Source organism: Limulus polyphemus, unplaced genomic scaffold (genome assembly GCF_000517525.1).
Source record: "Limulus polyphemus unplaced genomic scaffold, Limulus_polyphemus-2.1.2 Scaffold454, whole genome shotgun sequence".
Taxonomy (NCBI): Eukaryota; Metazoa; Arthropoda; class Merostomata; order Xiphosura; family Limulidae; genus Limulus; species Limulus polyphemus.
The window spans coordinates 390,579-411,161 of NW_013666064.1; the positions used below are offsets into that span (position 1 = coordinate 390,579).

A 20,583-nucleotide genomic window follows, 5' to 3' on the forward strand; every position below is an offset into this window, starting at 1 on the left:
AAAGTCTCGGTTTTGGCATTGTTTGGTGTTTTGTAGGTGGTGTGATGCTACCGAAGATGGAAAGTTTTCGAGAAAGTTTCCGACGCCCAACAGTCATACAATCAGATTATAAAAATGTGTTCAGATCAAGGATTTAGATTTTTCAAGACGGGATATCTTTTTCTTTTACCCAAAAGCATTGGAGAACAAAGGAATATGGATCAACTTGTGGTACCAGGCCCACTGAGGAAGAGACCTGGACAAGTTATACTCCAGCTCTGGTTAGCAAAGAGTGCTATCTTCTAACAGATGAAAATCTATTAATACAAAGGTCAGTGGATAAAGACGTCCATGTGACTTAGGCAATGGTACGCAACATGGCCGAGAAGGATCTCCGTGTAATAAATCGACACGAGGCACATGTATACAAGCTGCTTGTACGTCATATCCGTTAAACAGTCACATATATCAAGTAGCTGGTAAATTAAACGAGTATTCGTGCTATTCCATATGAAGATAGATCAAGTCACCTATGGATTTCTGGGTGATACAATTGTTGAAATGGGGTCCTCATTAGATGGCTTATAGAAATATATCTCGATGGAAGTGCGTGCTTTGGACATGATAGCCTTACGACGGAGTATTTTGTAATGGGAATTACTCTGCAAATCTATTCCTTGTCAAGATGCACAGTCGTGGTAACATGGACTGTAACGACGTGGTGAGGCTCCAAAATCGTTTTAGCATAACGTACCCAACCTCTGTAACTTTACATATACTGCTTGTATGATGTTTTGCAGCTTCATCAACTTCACGTGCTATGTATCAGCAACCTCTAATTATGTTTTCATATTATTGTCAATTGTGCATCAAAAAGTTTATGAACATCATAATTTGAAAATATTTTATGTTCACTTGAGATACAATTCTTAACTGGTTGGATAAATTAGGTTTCTCTCCCTGATGAAAACTTATTCGGGATGAAGCATCAAAATGGCATGTAGATTGAAAAATATGTAACTTTGGTTTGGGATTTTCCATGTGATGATCTTAAAACACTATAATTGTAACAGTATTAATATTTTGTTGTAGTGTTATAGCAGCCGAAGGTAACACTGTAAGTACAACTTGTACAAGCAAAATATCCTTATTTAAACACTAATTGTCAAAGTTTCATGTGAAAAAAAATGCATTTTGTAAAATAATTTTAAAACCATAAATACGAATTCTCAGTATTTTCGTTACTCTGATAACGCAGCCAGAACTTTTCAAATGAACATTCTGACCAAGAATTCTCCAGATTTGAAAATGTGTTGCACCATCTGTATGTGTGTGACATAAAGTAAAAGAAAGCACGAGTTCTTTGTTCTTTCGTTTATTGCTTCTTAGAACCAATTTGTGAGTGTACGGTGAAGGAATTTAATTTTTGAAAAAGTGCTGTTACAAAAACCTATCGCAACAAGCGGCAGATAAATAACAAACTGCCACCCTTAAAATTCTCACTTTTGATTTTCAGTCCATGTGGAAAGGGGAATAAAAGAATCCTATCCATTTCAGTGACAAAAATACACAAGTTTCACACGGTTTTATCAAATAGACCATCTGTCTAGTCGTTCCACCTGAACTCAATAACGACCATCTCATGTGCTTCTGGAAATCAATGACTTAAGGCATGAAGCGAAAAATTTCTCGCCACAATTTCTCTGTCCCCCCCCCCCTCCCAGAAAGCAGTGGAGTTAAATAAAAGGCAAATTGTAAATCACATTGACATTTATAGTTCTCAATGTTAGTGATAAGATAAGATGCTAAAACAAAAATCCTCCAGTTTTTGGAAAGCAAATAATTTTGTTTTTACATAAAAATATGTTAAGAAGGCATAATTAACCACTTGAATCTGCTTTAGATTAACATTTATAATATTGTAGTTGCTCTTTCCCTGTAGTGTACTGTATATTAACACAAAAAATAAGTGCATTTAATGTTTAATTAATTGAATAGTAAAATGATAAGACTTATACACACTCGACACAGCCTGAATGTTAATATTCAGTTATATCAGAAGAAATATCGTTGGAGTTTATACTAATTTTCAAACTAAACTGCTCAACGTGTTTCTTAAATACCATTGTATACTAAATTATACATTGATATATCCAAGAATTTTTACAACTATGGTTGTAAGAGTTTTTTCTTTTTTTTTCGTTTTTTAAGAAGACATCCTCGTATTTTTTCTTTTCTTTTTTTTTTGTATTAGAGCTGCATTATTTACCTGTACTCTACGTACAGAAGAAAAACATGTTAACCACAACGATAAACAAAATAATTTGGGGCATATGTTCAAATGGTTTCTCTAAAGTACACTTAAACTTTAGCAAATGATAGCTGTGATTTTTTGAGATAAAAAAAGTGAGATTATCTCAAATATAGGGGTTATAATTTTGTATTTAATTTAAGTATTTGATTCTTACTGTTGACCAGTGTTTAACTTATTTTTAGATAGTGGACAACAAAAATTCACGATTGGCAAGGAATCTCCGTTGATTGTGATTCTTTAATTTTTGTATGTTTGTTTGTTTTCTAATTAAGCACAAAGCTACACAATGGGCCACCTGTGCTCTGCCCATCACGGGTATCGAAACCCGGATTCTAGCGTTGTAAGTCCGCAGACATACCGCTGTGCCACTGGGGAGCAATTTTTATATGATACCTATAAGTGAAAATGGCGAAATATTAAAACAATTCGTTGTAGAAATGTAGTCAAGAAAGTCACAACATGATTAAAAACTCCTTGGTTTCTGTAAAACATGACATACCTCCAGATTAGAATGCTAAGAGTTCTGAAAGCATTATCGATGAGGTCTAACGCCTCTGCCAAGGATAAACACTGAACGTCGTTGATCTTCAACACACGGTCGCCAATTTTTAATTTTCCCTCCTTAGCAGCTTTACCGTCAGAGGTCACCTACCAAAGATAGAAAACAAATGCGACCTACATTTTGAAGTTCGTTCTTCAAAACCAAAATAAAACAATAGATGATAGACCTCTAAACTCAGAAAGAGTCAATAATACACAATGTATACAGGAAAACAATCAATATACATTTATTTTAGTATCAAATTACAACAGTCTGAGATCATGAACATACTTTACATTTGATCCTTTTCATTTAAAAAAAAAAGTTGCTTAAATTTTAAAACCCATTTCTGTGAACATTTTACGTTAATTCAATTCAAGATATAAAACTGAAGAAATTAAATTTAATTATCATCAAAACACACAGTAAGACATATATTAATGTTGCATACGTTAAATTGGAATTATATAATTCAATGGTACATATATAATTTCATTTTCAATGATCCATTTCATACCCATGATAGTTTTGTTTCTTAAAATATTTTGAAATAAAAATGTCATATATTTTACCTGGATGTTTTTCTTTCGGCTTATATATAAAAATTTGTTGAATCCTGTTATTAACACCTCATAAATTATATGTAACTTAATCTGTTTATTTTAATATCATAATTTTATAGTTTGGAAAAAGTTCAAGAAATGGTTTGTGCTACTGACATATTTAATAAAATATTATTTAAACATGAACAATTGTAACACGCTTTATAAACATTTTATAAACGGAATGTTCATGAGACAAAGCCAGTTCTTCTTAGTGTGAATAGTCACTATAAGAATAGAAAATATGCTAGCAGAAGCTGCTATCGTTTCACATAGAAAATAAACCACTTGTATTTAAACTATTGAGACACTACGTATATACTGAATAAATTAAACTTTTAAAAATGTTATAAAGCTTTCTTTTACTAAACGAAAGGTATTTAAAATAGAGCGGTTAACTATGGATTATTAGTTAAGTATTCATAATTCCCTCCACGTCCAATCATGCAACAGCAGTAAAAATAGAAATTAAGATAAGAGAAAAATAAATTAAAATGACATTGATGTTTCTGGATATAGGAAAGAAAAACACATTCATTACAAATATATATATATATATATATAACAAGTGGATTTAAGTTTGTATTTTCTTAAACGTATAAAGAACAACAATAAAGTTTGCACTGAGAAAAAGTAAAATGTTTTGAAGCAAGTATACCTACCTACACAAGCATAAGAGAAGGTGGGAGCCAGACAAACACAGACAAGGCAAACCGTTCAGTTATGGCAAAGTGGTTTGACTTTGGAATTTTCCTCAAGTAAGAAAGTTGCAAGGTCGTCGTCAAGGTCGTACTAGGAAAACAGGCATTTTAAACTTCCACAGTTACTTCCACGTTTACCAGGGGAGTTGTTAGTAACATCAGCAGTAGGTTAGCAGGTGGTAGCCGTAAAGCTCCAGGTAATAGTTAGGCCTTGCTCGCGAACACAAACACCCATCCGGACGCCTTATTTGCTACAGCTACACAGGAATGTAGCTTCGTTCCTCCAAAAAAAACATGAACTAGGTCACTTTGCTTCGAGCTTGCGAAGAAATTAGCAGTTTAGGGAGAAACAACCCAATTCGAATTTCGTGAGTGTGAAGATGTGATTTTACATAACAATGATCATATAGAACGAAATAGTATACAGTGTGTAATTTTATTGTTCTATAACAATATTCCCGACAAGAATGTAGGTACTAGTATACATATATGTATGTGTGTATATATATGTATATATTTCAAATAACTTGACGACACAATAAACACTTGTATAGATGTGTTTTATGTTCATATATATACATATGTATATATCTGTGACTATTTATGTTCATTAAAGTAAAAGGTTTAAAATTATATTCCGCGGAACCAATTACCTTAACATTATAATCCATACTTAAATTTACTGATTAGCTATGTTATGAACTAGGCTTCGATGAGAACCAACATTAATCTTCGTGCTGGACTTGTTGGATTGTCGATATGGCCATTTCTGTTAGGCAGAATGTTCAGTAAGCGTGAACAGCATCAGTACTTATGTACCTTGGTTGAGGTCTTCAAATGTAATATAATTTGACACGACAGTAGAGTATCTCATATTTACATTTTCTGGATTTTTCACAAATCCATATTTTCAATACATTGTTAAACTCAGTGCAACGGTGAGAGGCACTCGTCTAAAAAAGCTGTTTAACATTGTATAACAATGAAGTGACGGCAATAACTGAGCCGATTTCAAAACTGTTTTATAAGCCGAATTAATTGGTGTTTTTTTTTATGCATTTCTTTAAGCTTATACACATCGTAATTGTGCAGTTTCTGGCTACATTTGTTCAGTTTCATTTGCAAAAAAGAGAAGGATTACTAGAATTGCAATTGAAATATCCAAGTGTAGATAAAAAGAAACCTGAGACAAAATTAAAAACAGTTATCTTGACTGAACTATCATTATTTATTAAAATATTTGATAGAGGGAAGACACCGTTTATTTAGTGGAGCTGTTACACAATATAGTGAATATTATAACAGACACACGCTTCTCTGAATTAACGAACCACTCAGTACATCGCTTTATCTAATTTTCTTGCTAGCGTTGTTACACCATAAAACGTACATATCGAAAGCATTTCCAAGCGTTGTAATTATACTAGTTTATTTGTAATTAAGCACAAAGCTACACAATAGGCTATCTGTGCTGTGCCCACCACGATTATCGAAACCCGGATATTTTTAACGTTATAAGTCTTCTGCCTGACCGTTGAGCCAATGGGGGAGCTGTAGTAGTTTAAAACTTCTACGAAATTCTGCACAAAGTAAGGCATGATACTTTGACGCTACACATTTTCGTATGAATCGTTTCTAAAGAACAAATGGTGTACAGGATTTGGCAGATTTTCTTAGCTCTCGATGTGTCACCAGGACAGACAAACAATTTGAGTATGAACCTCCATAAACAAGAAATTTTAAATATTTTAGTGTGTGGAAATGATAGACCAGCAAATGACACAAGCTTTTAAAAGTGTTATGATTTTGTTTTGATAAATCTGTTCAAAATATTGATGAATGCTTGATGTTATGTGAGGAGTTTGGAAATGAAAGGTTTTATTGAGGAATAAACTTTCAAAAGAGCTATAATTGTCGCTGAACTCCGCATAAAGTCTTGAAGCTTCTTTCATGCACATTGTAGATCCACACCGGTAATAAGTGGTCATATTTATGATAAACTGATCGTTTGTTTGTTTTAGAAGTTTCGGGCAAAGCAAAAGAAGGACTAACTGCGCATAGTGGTCCCTAATTTTGAACTGATAAACTAGAGGAAGACACATAACAAAAAACACCCGTCACCAACTCTTGAGCTATTTTTATCTGACCGAATACTGGGATTTAATCGTCACTTTTAGAGTATCAACGGTAACGGGCCCAAATCATGAACCCTTTCATGCTAACCACTGAGACACGTTCGGCCCCATTTATGATAATACATGCAACCTTGTCCATACGACTGTTGTTTTGACAGTTAATTTTGAGTGATTCAATAGAATAACTTAATTTTGCCTCGTGGTTTAGTTTAACTATCTCTGGTTTGTAAATTGAGGTCATGAGATCAAACCAAACGCTACCACTTGGAGTAAATTGAACAATACATTTTTATTAGTTTTATATATGTACGTTTGTTTGTTTTAGAGCAAAGCCACATTAGGCTATCTGTCGTGTCCACCGCAAGGAATCGAACACCGTATTTCAGCGTTATAAGTCCTTAAATGTACCGCTGTGCCACCGAGAGACTAGACGCATGGTGCTAAAACCACAGGATTGTCCATAATTTCCCCACTGTGGCATGTCTGCGGACTTATACCACTAGAAACCGGATTTTGATACCCGTGGTGGGCAGAGCACAGAGAGCCCTTTGTGTAGCTTTGTGCGTAATAACAAACAACAACAACAACAACATTGTCCATAATTATGTACCTGTATATTGTAATGTTACTTTCCTCGCTAGGTGATGTTTTTTTTTCTGTCATTGCTAAAGTTATAAATGTTGGTATTTATAACAAACAAACAGTACGCAAAATGCATAGATGTAATTAAACATGAACAGTAGCACCAAGTGGATGCAAATTACTTATAAAACAAGCAATAGCAGCAGCTATTAAGGCGACCTTATTCCTCGGAAGTAATGGATATCAGTTCCCAGCACAGATTAATTTTATTTTTATGTAGAAATTATGAATAAAAACAACGTAAGTAGTATTAGTGATCAGTTTAGAATACGTTTAAAAATATATAAATATATTCCATTCATTACTGAACATCTTGAAATTTTTTCGTTACTTCTTTGAGGTACCACTTCTGGGGATATGTTAGTACAACTGTTGGAATAGTAATTCACTCACTCCACAGTTTTCTTCAGAATAGCATTTATGATACAAGCATATATGATTGGAAAACAAAGGCATCTTTCATTAACAATGTTCTAACATAACAAAGTTGTACGTTTGTTACTAGTTTATCTCGTATTTAAAAATGGGGATAACAATATTTTTTTCAATGTAAAGCGTTAAAACAAAGAAAAAAAGATCGTTTATACAACTTAACCCAAAAAGGATAAAGTAGAGCAAAAATAAATAATGTACCTGAGACACTGTCAGAATCTCTCCGTTTTCAATTCCACCCCGAAGATGAAAACCCCAAGGCCGGCCTCCTTTTAAAACTATCTCAATGGTCCCTGTTGTCATTGTTATTGCCATGACAACAATCAGTTACGAAGCTCAATTGCCAAGGCTGTATCACAAAGAATAACAAATTTGTTTATTGTAACTATGAATAAGTTTCATCGTTTGAGAAGAGGTTTCCTGGTCGCAAAAGAACTGGCCAAACTGCCACCTGTCGATTTCTTCAACCTGTACTTTCATACCTCGCGGCCCACGCTTCAACTACATAACTGACTCCTTGAACGCGCGCCCTCTAGGAGAAAATATTAAATCGCATACTGTCCTCAAAGAATTGGCGGGTACTAGTCCTAATATTTTGTGTAACTAACAAACAAAGGAATTAGAACATTAGTGTACTAAAAGAAAAGCTATCATATCATACTATTTCTTTTAAGATGTTTAAGTTTAAAATTACAAAGTAAGTACCGATTTTCAATTACATATTCACTCTTTTGAACAGTTTAACAACGATATTTACGTATATAAATGTAATGCTAAAAATATAATACGGAAAAAAAATATGGTTTCAAGTTTCTCCTAATCGAAAAGTTTTTTAAATTTATTTCAATTTGGCTTTTTTTCTCGATTTAGTTTGTTAGTATGCATTTAATATTTAACTTTTAGTTCACAATAGCAGTAAATGTTTACCTGCGGAGCTGGAAAATAAATAACTAAACATTATTTGGTGAATTCGAAAGTATTATTTCAAGATATGAAACTGAACAGTTTTAAACATAATAATGAAACTGGATAACTTTCCGGACTATATTATGGAATTAGTAAATGCATTCTATTTATTTTTTATTTTGAATATTAGTATTTTTTAGAGTGGACGAGTTTTGGATTTTCGAATACAGTAGTTTGATATTATTGTATAAAAATATTAAATATTATTTACTTCTCATGATAATAGTTACACTGTTTTTGAATTCCCACATCTGAAATGTCCTATTTAAGAAACGTATTTGTAGGCCTCAGTTTCGCTACGAATTATTCTTAATTTATGTATTTCTATGCTTTTTATATCTTCAGAGCGTGCTTAAACTGCTTCTTTGAACTCACCCTCTTACGAAATGAAGTACTCAAGATGTTGACTTCAAGTCAACATTTAATGACAATTATTAATACTGTTAAGATTCATCGATAATGCTATTTTCCGAATCCCTGTGATATAAGGAAAACATATTTATCAAAAATATTTATTAAAAAGGAATGTAGTAAAACAAATTGTAATAAATTACAACTGAAAATAGCTATAAATACAGAACAATTAACAAAATAAGTTTGTTGTTGTTGTTTTTTTTTCGAACATGCAAGTGAAATGATGGACGTAAATATTCATTAGCGAAATTCTGGTTATTTCAACATGTTAGAAACTAGCAATATGCCATGCTAAAACAAGTTTAAGTATACAAATCAAAAAGAGAACCAAAGCCGGTAAAAAGTAACTGTAACAGGGCATATATCAGAACCTGTTTTTTTTTATATATATAATGCAAAGGTGCACAAGGGGCTATCTGTGCTCTGCAACCTGCCACCGCTGGTATCAAAACCCGAGTTTTAGTGTTATAAGCCCTCAGCCTTATTGCTGAGTGGGTGGTGATGACTAGCTGCCTTCCCTCTAGTCTTACACTGCTAAATTAGGGACGGCTATCGCAGATAGCCCTCGTGTAGCTCTGCGCGAAATTCAAAACAAACAATCCGACAACTTCACCGGTATATTTTGTCTTTGTCCTTCAGCTGCTAGAGGTATGCGACGACTGAACGTCATGTCTTCATATTCAAAATTGTTTTAAGATAACGTGCTCATCCCTGTATTAAGCGAACATATTTATTGATAAGAGTGACTATCCATTTCCAACTATTAACTTCGTGTTCAGTTCTAAAGGCTTTCATACTTTCGATTTTCCACATCTAATTGTGGGTTGAAAACACTTTGTGTCAACTTTTCGCGCCTTGCCAATGTATGCCAGTAGCTTTGTTGAGTATATGATATTTAGTTCTCTGTGATCTTGCGCTTTAATAGTAATCTACGTTCGTATATAGATACATGTTCAATCATTCTTCATTTAAAACATTTACACTCCAGCCTACAAATATTACCGTGAAGTCTACGATGAATTATGTAAGACATAATCTTTGTAACTTGATGATAAGTATCACCGTTATTGTTCCAATGACTTGGTAATCTCTGACCTGTGAAGCGCAACTGTTCTTTGAACCACGTTTTGTCTCTTTTGTTTTAGTATTCTAAGCAAGGAAAAAAAATATATCAAAATCGTTATTCATAGTTTCGAACAATCCCCATTCAGTAAAGAATAAGATATTTTATTAATTGTTTTTCTATGGTAGCCTACAGGTTCAAAGTTTTAATGTTCCAAGGTTTGTTGATTTCAGCTTCGTCTAACGGCTTGAGTAAAATCTCATTGCTCTCTCGCGCCATCTAGTGCAACTATTTCAAATGGTTTATACAATGCTTTTGCACGAGAAGGTAGCCCCTCCCCCCACAAGTGGCTCAGCGGTAAGCTTGTGGGCTTATGACGATCAAACTTGGGGTTCGATCACTGAAGTGGGCACAGCACAGATATCCCATCGCGCAATCTTGCTCTTAACAACACACAAACGAAGATGAATTACTTGTTATACAACTCCACAGAACAAACCAAACACATCATTAGTAATGCTTCTTTATTTGTTTATCTCGTGAATATAACTCCATAAGATTTTTTTTCACGTGAATATAACTCCATATAGGGTTTTTGACAATGATAATGATAAAACGTTCTTCAACTTTTCACTTTTAAAAATGTGCTGATATTTATTTCAGCAAAACACTAAAAGAGTTATAAACTGGTAAAAAAATGTCTGTCTTCTCAGTTTCCAAGTGGTATAACATAATCGAACATTATCTACTTTATATTTGGACTAGTTATTTCCATAGGTTATTAGCAGATCATTCTGGTATCAAATTTTAAGGTAATTGAGCAATTCATGTATAAGCTTTTATTGACATGGAATGACAACAAATAACTCGATTAATGACAAAAACTCCATTATGTACATTAAATGTAAACTAAATATAAAGGATTAGCTGTTTTTGTAATGAATGTTTGTTGCCTAAAGTCTGATGCTAGGTTTATTTCCTACAGCAATTACTTAAAATATGACTTATGATATATATATATAAAAATACTATTTCTAAGTGTTTTTCTTCGAAATTTGAAGCCGTTTTTAAAAGTGTTAATCTATTACTTTCGTTGCTCTGTGTAACTAAAGAATGAGAATGGTGTAAGCGAAAGATGTACCAATGTATTGTATAATACGCACAAATATGTTACACATGTTGTGTGTTCCTTCTAATCCACAAATGTACGTGACGAGGGAAATACCATATTCTTACAATATTATATCTAAGACATAATTAATGAAAAGTGGGTGCAAACTCTGGATCTTCTCCTTAAATTGTATTGTTCTTAGACCTGCGAAGAACGTGACTAAAAACCATTATGAGTATCTATGGCTCAGGTACACCATCTATTTACATGTATATATATATATAATGGTCATCTTTTTAAAAGAACTGAAGGTCTAATCATAGTATGAGTAACCGTGCCTTAAACACTTGTTGTTGCTGTTATTTTTATTTCTAGAAACTTTACTTATGCATCGACAAGCCCCTCCCCCCCCCCAGTGGCACAGCAGTATGTCTGGGGACTTACAACGCTAGAAACCGGGTTTCGATACCCGTGGTGGGCAAAGCACAGATAGCCCATTGTGTAGCTTTATGCTTAATTCCAAACAAACAAACAAAAAAGCATCGACAAAAATGTATTTATTCCAGAAACCGAACTACAAGATTAACCATTATTATTCTGTTTTATAGATTCTTTTAAACGAAACCAGTGAAGCTGGAATACCAAAATCTATGTATGATATATATTTGTTGTAGTTAAGCTATGTTCACTGCAGGTATATAATCCCGAATTCGTATGATGTATATTAAATAACCATAATTAAATATTCAAAAATATGTCCGCGTAATAAAAATCCACGGATTCATCCTGCATTTGGGATATAATTCAATATTTGAAACAGTCTGATATCAGGTACATTAGCTAAAATGATTTCCAGCTGTGAAATATTACTTGGAATTTTTCGTTTAGGATCTACAGTAAAATATGTGAAATCTTCTGTATCTTAGACAAAACCTTATATTTAATTTTCCCTTTGAATAATTTTTAAAGAAGTACTTCTTATCATCTCTTGAGTTTGTGTAGTAACATTGAATTTTCATGCTTTCGAATTCCTTTAAGCATTCTAAATTGAGAACGTAAATTAACACCATAAGAACTCGTATCGCAGATGCAGACATGAAGATGTACGAGAGTCATATTATTGGAAGCAAACAAAAATTTCTTATTAAACAAACAACATTAAAACTTATTTATTAAACAACAAGACTTGATAATCTAACAAATTAAAACTGAGTTGAGAGTCAGGAGAAATTCACATAATTCTAAATCTTTCGCTATTAAAACAGAAGAAATCAAAATACTCAAAGCTAAGTAAAGAGATGAATTTAATAGGTTTCGATTAAGATATTTATATGCTTCCATATTCATAAACTTTGTTTGTTCTAAAAAATTTCTGTAAACGCAGTTTCATATTAAAATGGCCTGTGTATGACCTAGTGGTTAGCGTGCCAAACTGCTGATCGTAAGGTCCAACGTTCTAGTCCACAATATGCTGCTTAGACAAGTTATAAAAATGACAGTCGATCCCACTAGTCGGTTAAGAGTAACCTTGTAGGTAGCGAGTACTGCTGACTGGTTGACCTCCCTCTGAGTGGTATTTCTAATTTAGGGAAGGTTATGCCTGAACCTTGGGATCTGTGACGAAGCCTCTTAACCCGTGTGTCGCATAAGATGTCGTTCAGGTTGAAAAAAAAAAACATATCAAATTTATAATAACTGTACATTATGCTGTGTTAAAATAGCCAGTCGTGGTGTAATTACAAACTACAATAATTAAATACATAGACATTGTGTATTACATATTTGGATATATATATCTATTTTTATAAATACTGTATGTAGTTATGGAAGTACCTCAATATTCTTTTAACCTATTGGTAGATGGCATACTGCTATTCAACGTAATGTTAAAATCTTTCTAAGGTGGCTGAAAAACAAAACATATTTTAGGTTTAACTGATACAAATAGTTGATAGCCTTTTTGAGAGTTATTTCTTTCTACTGCTTTAGCTATAACTTTTGAACTTTTAGAAAGTGAAACAGTTGAAAAACTGTTTTATGTGTTGCAGAAGGTACCTTTATAAATATGTTTTATTTTTCTAATAAAAAACATTTACATTAAAATACTTTCTTAAAAGAGCCATTAAGTTTAGGTAAGAGATAAAGCTGACATTATAATACATAACATGGTTGAATAAACAGCTAATTAGAATCTGGATTCTTATCACAAATCCATCGGTTACTTACTTTTTCTTTTTTATTACATTTCTGGACTGAATGCTCAATCAAAAACTTTATAAAATAAAAATAACTAGTTTCGATCTTTCCAAACATCGACTTATTGTAGAGAAGATGATTTAAATTAATCTTTCTCAACTAATATGACAACATTTTGTTCTTTCTAACTACCAAAGGTCAGCATGTTCATGTCTGTCATGGCCGGAGAAGGGACTCAAATTTACTTCGAAAATTGAAAAAAAAATAATAATAACTTCGTCACCATGACTTGCATTTCAAAATCAAAACGATCTTAATTGAAGTTATATCAGTTTAATCATTAGACAGCTGATCGGCGACACGTGGAAGTTCATCGTAGTATGAGACTCATAAATCATAAGATTTATAATGACAAAAACCAGCAAAATATACATTTCTTTTTCACTCGAGAAAGTATGACAAAGCATGACAGTGGAACTGCTAAAACTATAATCATTAAATAGCATTTATAAATGGATTAGAATAGAAAAGATTAAAGAGATGATCATGATCCGACTAAGCTCAATCTTTTTAGCATTGATTACCTGTCAAAATTCAGCAAGAGCAAGAAATCCGGCGTATCCTAAGGGAATTAAAAATGGAGATACTTTGTCTCTAACTAACTGTCAATAAATGTATTTATGTGGCTTTGGAACTGGAATATCCTATGGCCTCTCAAAACTATCCGAAACCTAGCAATATTTCTTGTTTGGCTGTTTAAATGTATCTTATCCAACGAATTTACCGTCAGTGATTCATTTGATTTCACTCTAATTGCTTCATGGATAATTTTGATATCACTTCTTTTTCCATAACCTTCCCGTTCAAGAAGATATTACCACTTGTCTTTTTATTCTATTTAATAGCTATAAGATGACGAGATTTTAAACTTCTAGTTGAGCTTGACGTGACATACACATCTTTTTCTTTTCCAACAACAACCAGATTTTGACAAGATGGATGGCATTGTCAGCTAGTACTAACGCTCTTATTTTGTCAGCCAGTTCGCCTGATCAACATATACTTTTGTTTTATTCTGTTCTATAAATCACGTTTCTAGTGGGGTTTTTTACTACGTAAATCCCCGACACTCGTTTTTTAATATCATCTGTGAACCCAAACAACTTTTCCTTACCTTCCTTTAGACATTACTGACGTAGCTGATCTGAACTACATTTTTACCTCTGTCCACCATCAAAATATTAAAATTGGTTTGTTCACTCCCTATAACAAATTCGTTCTATTAGAAACAAATGTAATCTTGACATTTGACTGTCAGACAAAACTTGTAAATTCTATGCTCCCTATAAGTCCCTGCACCGTGAAAACATACCGTCATAAAACAATTTTGAGAAGAAAAAAATACTTATCTAATAATCTAATATACAGAAGTATCCACAAAATTTTTGAAAATATAAACTTAAACAACGTCCAATAGTTATCATTTTGTCAGACTTTCCTATTATCCTGACTTTTCCTCTTGATAAGCAGAGGGTATTTTTGAAGAACCAGTTCGTAAAAACTCATCAGCTTATTCTACACACCAACTTCGTATGAGAATCATTTAAAGTGACCGTCTTTGTCTTTAAACACAGTATATCAACTCCTCTATGTTCATGAAGTATTTATGTATATGATAAAGAGATCCCTGGCTAGTACACTGGGTAAAAATAATCATTTGAATGTTAAAATCCACAAAAGACTAAGCTTACTTTCTTCAGAAGAGTAAAATAGTTTTCTAAACCGCTTGCCAGTATAATCAACTCTTACTATAAAAATATATCCACCATATTCTTAATAACCGTTTCAAAATGTAGAATAGTGGTTATCTAATACTGAATTCTCGGTCACAAGATGTAGAATAGTGGTTATCCAATACAGAATTCTTGATCACAAGATGTGAAATAGTGGTTATTCAATACAGAATTCTTGATCACAAGATGTGAAATGGTGGTTATCCAATACAGAATTCTTGATCACAAGATGTCAAATAGCGGCTATCCAATACAGAATTCTTGATCACAAGATGTGAAATAGTGGCTATCCAATACAGATTTCTTGATCACAAGATGTAGAATAGTGGCTATCCAATACAGATTTCTTGATCACAAGATGTAGAATAGTGGTTATCCAATACAGAATTCTTGATCACAAGATGTGAAATAGTGGCTATCCAATACAGAATTCTTGATCACAAGATGTGAAATAGTGGTTATCCAATACAGAATTCTTGATCATATTGTACAGCAACCTTCCCTTGGTCAAATAACATAATATACTCTGTTCTTCCTTGTATATGTTTTCAGTACGCGTGTTCATTTTTATAAATGTCCATTTAGTGATCAACCTTAGACGCTAATAACTTTTATTACTTCTTTTCCCAGTTGGTTCAATACTTGTTTAGAATAAAATGCGTTCTTTAACAGTATTTTAACTATACTTTGTTCGTGTATTGGAATAATTAACAATGAAGTGTTAAAGCATCTAAGGTTTAACTTTGACATTTCACCCTGTTTTCTACATTATGTTAAAGTAGTTACTGTAGTTGAAAAGTTATAATAAGATCTGATGCTGAGCATTGAGCCTCGAAGAAAAGCACTGCGATATCGTGAAATGATTGGAATTATACAAGTGTAATAATCTTAATAGAAATCAATTTTGGACCAACACTGCATATAGTGGCAAAGCTTATTAGAAATCTATCACGACACCTTTGATGACTATTAGTTAACCAACATTTGTCACCCTGTTACAGCAATAAAAAAATTCGATGGTTTTGTCTGTCTACTTAGGAATTGTTGTTCTTTCAAATTCGGTCAAAAACGTATGTCCACTGAAATGTACAACTTAGAAAGTATAACAACAGACGTAAGATATAGCTATGGAACGTTTGTTTATTACAAGGTAAATTATAAGCAGGTATTCGTGGAGTTTCATGAAGATATATAACTGCTAAATCTTTAGTTTGACTTCCACGTGAATTATACATGCACTGGTAACTAAGAAGATAAAACACAGTTGTAAAGATTAACCCCCATTCATTCACAAGATTGCCACACACAAAAAAAACAAAGCTAACTGTAAATTAATTACCCTAGAAATTTGAAAAGTAGTAGCCTTCGTGCACTCACTGCACTGAATCTGAAAATACGACAAACGACCAGAAGTGATAAGAATACTTCAGTTTTTGATAATACAAGCAAAGTTGCAATAAATATTGCTAAGTGAACTTTAAAGGTATTACGGTTTTGAATTGAATATTTTGTGATTTACGTGACATATAACATAAGTATAGAATATAAAAATAAATACTTTGAAATGTTTGTATCTATGTTTGCTTCAGAATTTCGCAAAAAGCTATACAAGGAAAGCTACCCTTAATTTTGAACTGATAGACTAGAGAATTGTTTGTTTGGAATTAAGCACAAAGCTACACAATGGGCTATCTGTGCTCTGCCCACTATGGGTATCGAAACCCGGTTTCTAGCGATGTAAGTCCGCAGACATTCCGCTGTGCCACTGGGGGCTAGACTAGAGAAAAGGCAGCTGGTCAACAGCACCCACTGTTAACCTTTGGGCTACTCTTGTTTGATCGAATAGTGGGATTTAACCGTCTTTCGTATCACGCATCATGGCCCAAAAGTGTGAAGCGTGTTTTTTGCAGCTATGGGTCACGAACGATTTGAAATGAAATAAAAAAATAAGTTTTTAATCATTATTTATTTTAGAAAATAAAATTACGATTAAAGTTATTCTCATTTTCTAAACCAATAAAACGTCTTTACTCGTGTATTTTTTTCATCATTCAGCCATTAACTCCCTTCCCAACCAAACAAATGCCGAATTCCGGTTTTTATAGTGGACCAACAGAAATTCCGGACTTACAACGCCAAAACTTGGGTCAATTCCCCACGGTGGACAAGAGGGCAGATAGCCCATAGTATAGCTTTGCGCTAAAAAACAACTTGTAGCATGAAAAAGAATTTGAGCAAAAATTTTTACACTGAATTATCATGATAACATATTGGTTAAATTAGTGAAATGTATGAATACATGTAATATGACAAAAATGAAAAGGACACACTAAGAACATTGTTAGTAATCTAGACAGAAAAAACATTGGCTTCCTTTCCTGAAACAACACCTGCGTATTAGTTTGTAAGGAAATATTTTGGCAAATTTGGGGATCACCTATTCTTAAAGTATTCATGTGTTTATGATTTTTAAGAACATTGTTGTTCAAGAAATGATCATTATGGTAAAAAAAAATCATAGCTATTACAAAAAGAGGATGGAAAAGGCGATTTAAGTGTCAAAGATAATAATTATCATCGGGATACGGATGATAAAATTTACATATGGTCACATCAAAGGCGTGTTGGTTATACAACTTTTATGATCAGCGCATCCCCCAACCCCCGTCACTGAAATTATATATTTATATATATATATATATAATGGAAAGAAACAAGAAACTGACTTAAATAATACAGTATTAGGAGCGGAATCAGAGGAGGAGCTGGAGGAAATGATGTGTAGATGGAACAAAACGCAAAGCAGACATGTAATGAATATAAACAGATTAAAAACAGAAGTGATGGTAGTGTCGGTGAGCTGAACGTCGAGGTTGAAGAGAATCTGTTCAAGCAAGGGAGGAGTTTCAAGTACCTGGGAGGAAGGGAATCGGGAGCTGAACAGAGAGATACAAACCAGGTTACAAACTATAAGTGGGGGGGGGGCGTGATAGAGAATTACAGATATGGTATTTGATAGACAATTAACTTTTGTATAAAACCATGATGAGGTTGACCCTGCTATTTGGTACAGATAGTGAAGGAGTGTCATCTGGAAAGATTGAAAGTGGCAGGATTGGAGTGGTTGAGATGCATTAGAAATGTGGATTCAAGAGATCACAAATATAGAGTAGAAACTAGACAGAAGGTGGAGGTTTGCAACACACGCGAGAAGGTGCAGGAATTAAGATTGGACTGATATGGGCATGTGGAAAGGTTGGTTGAGGACAGTTTGGTGAAATGGGCAGCAGAGAAGATAATTAAAAGCAGGCATTGGAGAGAGAGAAAGACCGAGGAAGAAAGAGAAGGATTCTATTAAAGAGGAAAGTAGTAAAGTAGACTTACTTCAGTATCGTGAACGATAAATTTTAATGGAGAAGGGTTATGAGACGCCTCGACCCCACATGAAGGAATTTAGCGGAGAAGAATAAGACAAATTTCAGTTACATGCAGACTCTCTGTAATGATACAATGAATTTAGTTAACAAGCAAAATATATTTCAATGGATTGTACTGTATTATTTCAGGAAAACCTTAGAAAACTAAGCCACTCTAGACATGTGAACGAAGATGCCCCACGATACAAAAAATCGTTCTACACGTTGACTGTTGCGTTACCGCGTTATCTCCTCAAGAACCATGTTGATTTACGTACTAAATGACTATATATGTGATATATCTCATGTATATTACATAGATTGTTGATGTTTGAAGCAAGTAAACTGATAATAACAACTTGTTTAATTAATATCTGCGGGTAATATTAATACAATTAAAAGTTTCCTTTAAAAGTTGTAAACATTTTAATTTTCTCTTCTTTCTTTTTTGAAAACAGCAATCTTTACTAATGATAAAAGTCAATTTTTCATTACAAAAGAAGATAGTGTTTAAATAAAAATTCACTCCTACTTTACTAATACCTTATCGAATGTTTGAGCGTTGAATTTTTTTAAATTATTTGAACCAGCACTTAAACCAACCTTCCTTCTTTACATCACATAATCCCATTTCATCCTCCTGCTTGTAATTATATAATTTTCATTAATTGAAATAGCTAATACAGTTATTAATATAACAGTTAAGAGCAAGATGTCGAATCAGACGATTAATGCTACCATTTCATAAATTTTTAGTTTAATAAGATACCAACAAGTAAAAAAACATTTACAGAAAGATAAAGTATACTAACCAGCAAAAAAAAACGACATTAAAATGACGGATCTTCCCTATTTTCTGTACATATATTTTAAAATATATTTAACGTATTACCAAGTAGCTTAAGCATGTGTAAATAATTTGAACAATCAAATAATAATAATATTACAATATAAAATAGTTCTATTTTAAACAAATATTTCGATGAGGATAATTTATATAATTTTTATATACTTATGATTGTATCATATTGTTAGCAACTTTGGTTTTTGAAGTAATGTTGAAACAATGAAGACGAATGAAATATTCACGACCAAAATAGCGCATTTTAACGATAACTTTCTAGTGTAGCTAGCATGTAGCAATAGAATAAAAGCTTTAGCCACATAAGCAAGTGATATAAAAAAGCAAAGTTATCAAAAAAGGACAAACCCTGTATAGCTGTAACTTGAAAGTTCAGAATTAAATTAAACAAGAAATAATTTGAGAAAACCTGGCACCCTTTTTATATTCATTTTGCTGCTTGTTCCACTTGCAATAAAGGTGTGTGTGTGTGTGTGCAAGTATTATCCTAACTTTTTTATTACCTTCGCCGCCCAAGGTGGACGGAGATTATGTGTATGTGTCAGAAAGATTTCTCGAAATCGGCTGAATGGATTTGGACGAAAGTTGGTATATTTGAACTATGATTAGTTTTTGGAGGGTCAACGTCAAAGGTAAAGGTCACAGAAAGGTTACGAAAGTAAAATAAATCCTTATCTGTTAACATGGGAACCGATTTTTCACACTATTTTTGCTCTATAACTCCGTCAAAAATGATCGGATTTGGGTAAAACTTGGTGGTCGTATACAGAATATTATTTCTAATTTCCTGCCAAAAATGGCCTGTGTCCGCTGATAACGACGGACATACAGACACATTTTTTAAGAGACGAATATGATCAACCCTGCGTGGCAGAGGCATGCTCTCTACTGAGTGCCCTCTAGTTTATTTAACTTTCCTAATTTTATATTACATCGTTACAGGTTTATCATTTTTACGTACCCTTGCTCTTTTTCTTAAATCACGTTTTTTGTATGACTGATCAATTTATTATAACTTATCTCTTTTTGAACATATCAAACGTTTAGATGATATATCACTACTTTTTGTTCTGACAAGCAATATCACTAACTTTTATTACTTTACAGGTGTTAGGGAGACGTAAAGTTTGCACTTCATGAAACAGTAGTTTATATATCTAGATATTTTGTACATGGAATCTAATGCTTTTCGTTCATTAATGAGTCACAATAGACAAAATGCAGTGATTTTTTTTGTTTAAAATTATTAAATGTTTTTCATACAGTCTTGGCTAAAATGTTTGCTTATTTTGTAACAAATGAGATCGTTATTATTAAGATTGAATACAAATATACTTGAAGCTGTCAAATTGAGTAATGCATGTTATATGAAACATCAACATATACAATCTGTATAATGAGACAAGTTCCATGGAC

At 33.0% G+C, this 20,583-nt stretch overlaps 1 protein-coding gene across 2 annotated transcripts in view; it reads right to left on the bottom strand.

Moving 5' to 3' along the window:
- The window catches only part of LOC106458385, a 185,849-nt gene extending 178,105 nt beyond the window's left edge, over positions 1-7,744 (bottom strand). Inside the window, exons 1-2 of one of the 2 annotated variants that reach the window (XM_022384572.1) lie at positions 7,548-7,744; positions 2,793-2,941 (exon numbers count right to left, since the gene is read on the bottom strand). In XM_022384572.1, coding sequence (XP_022240280.1) covers positions 2,793-2,941; positions 7,548-7,661 — 263 coding nt within the window. In that variant the 5' untranslated portion in view covers positions 7,662-7,744. Of the gene's footprint in view, positions 1-2,792; positions 2,942-4,098; positions 4,291-7,547 lie in introns of those variants that run through there. The other variant, XM_022384573.1, reaches the window with a different exon arrangement.
- Between the last annotated feature and the right edge of the window lie 12,839 nt (positions 7,745-20,583).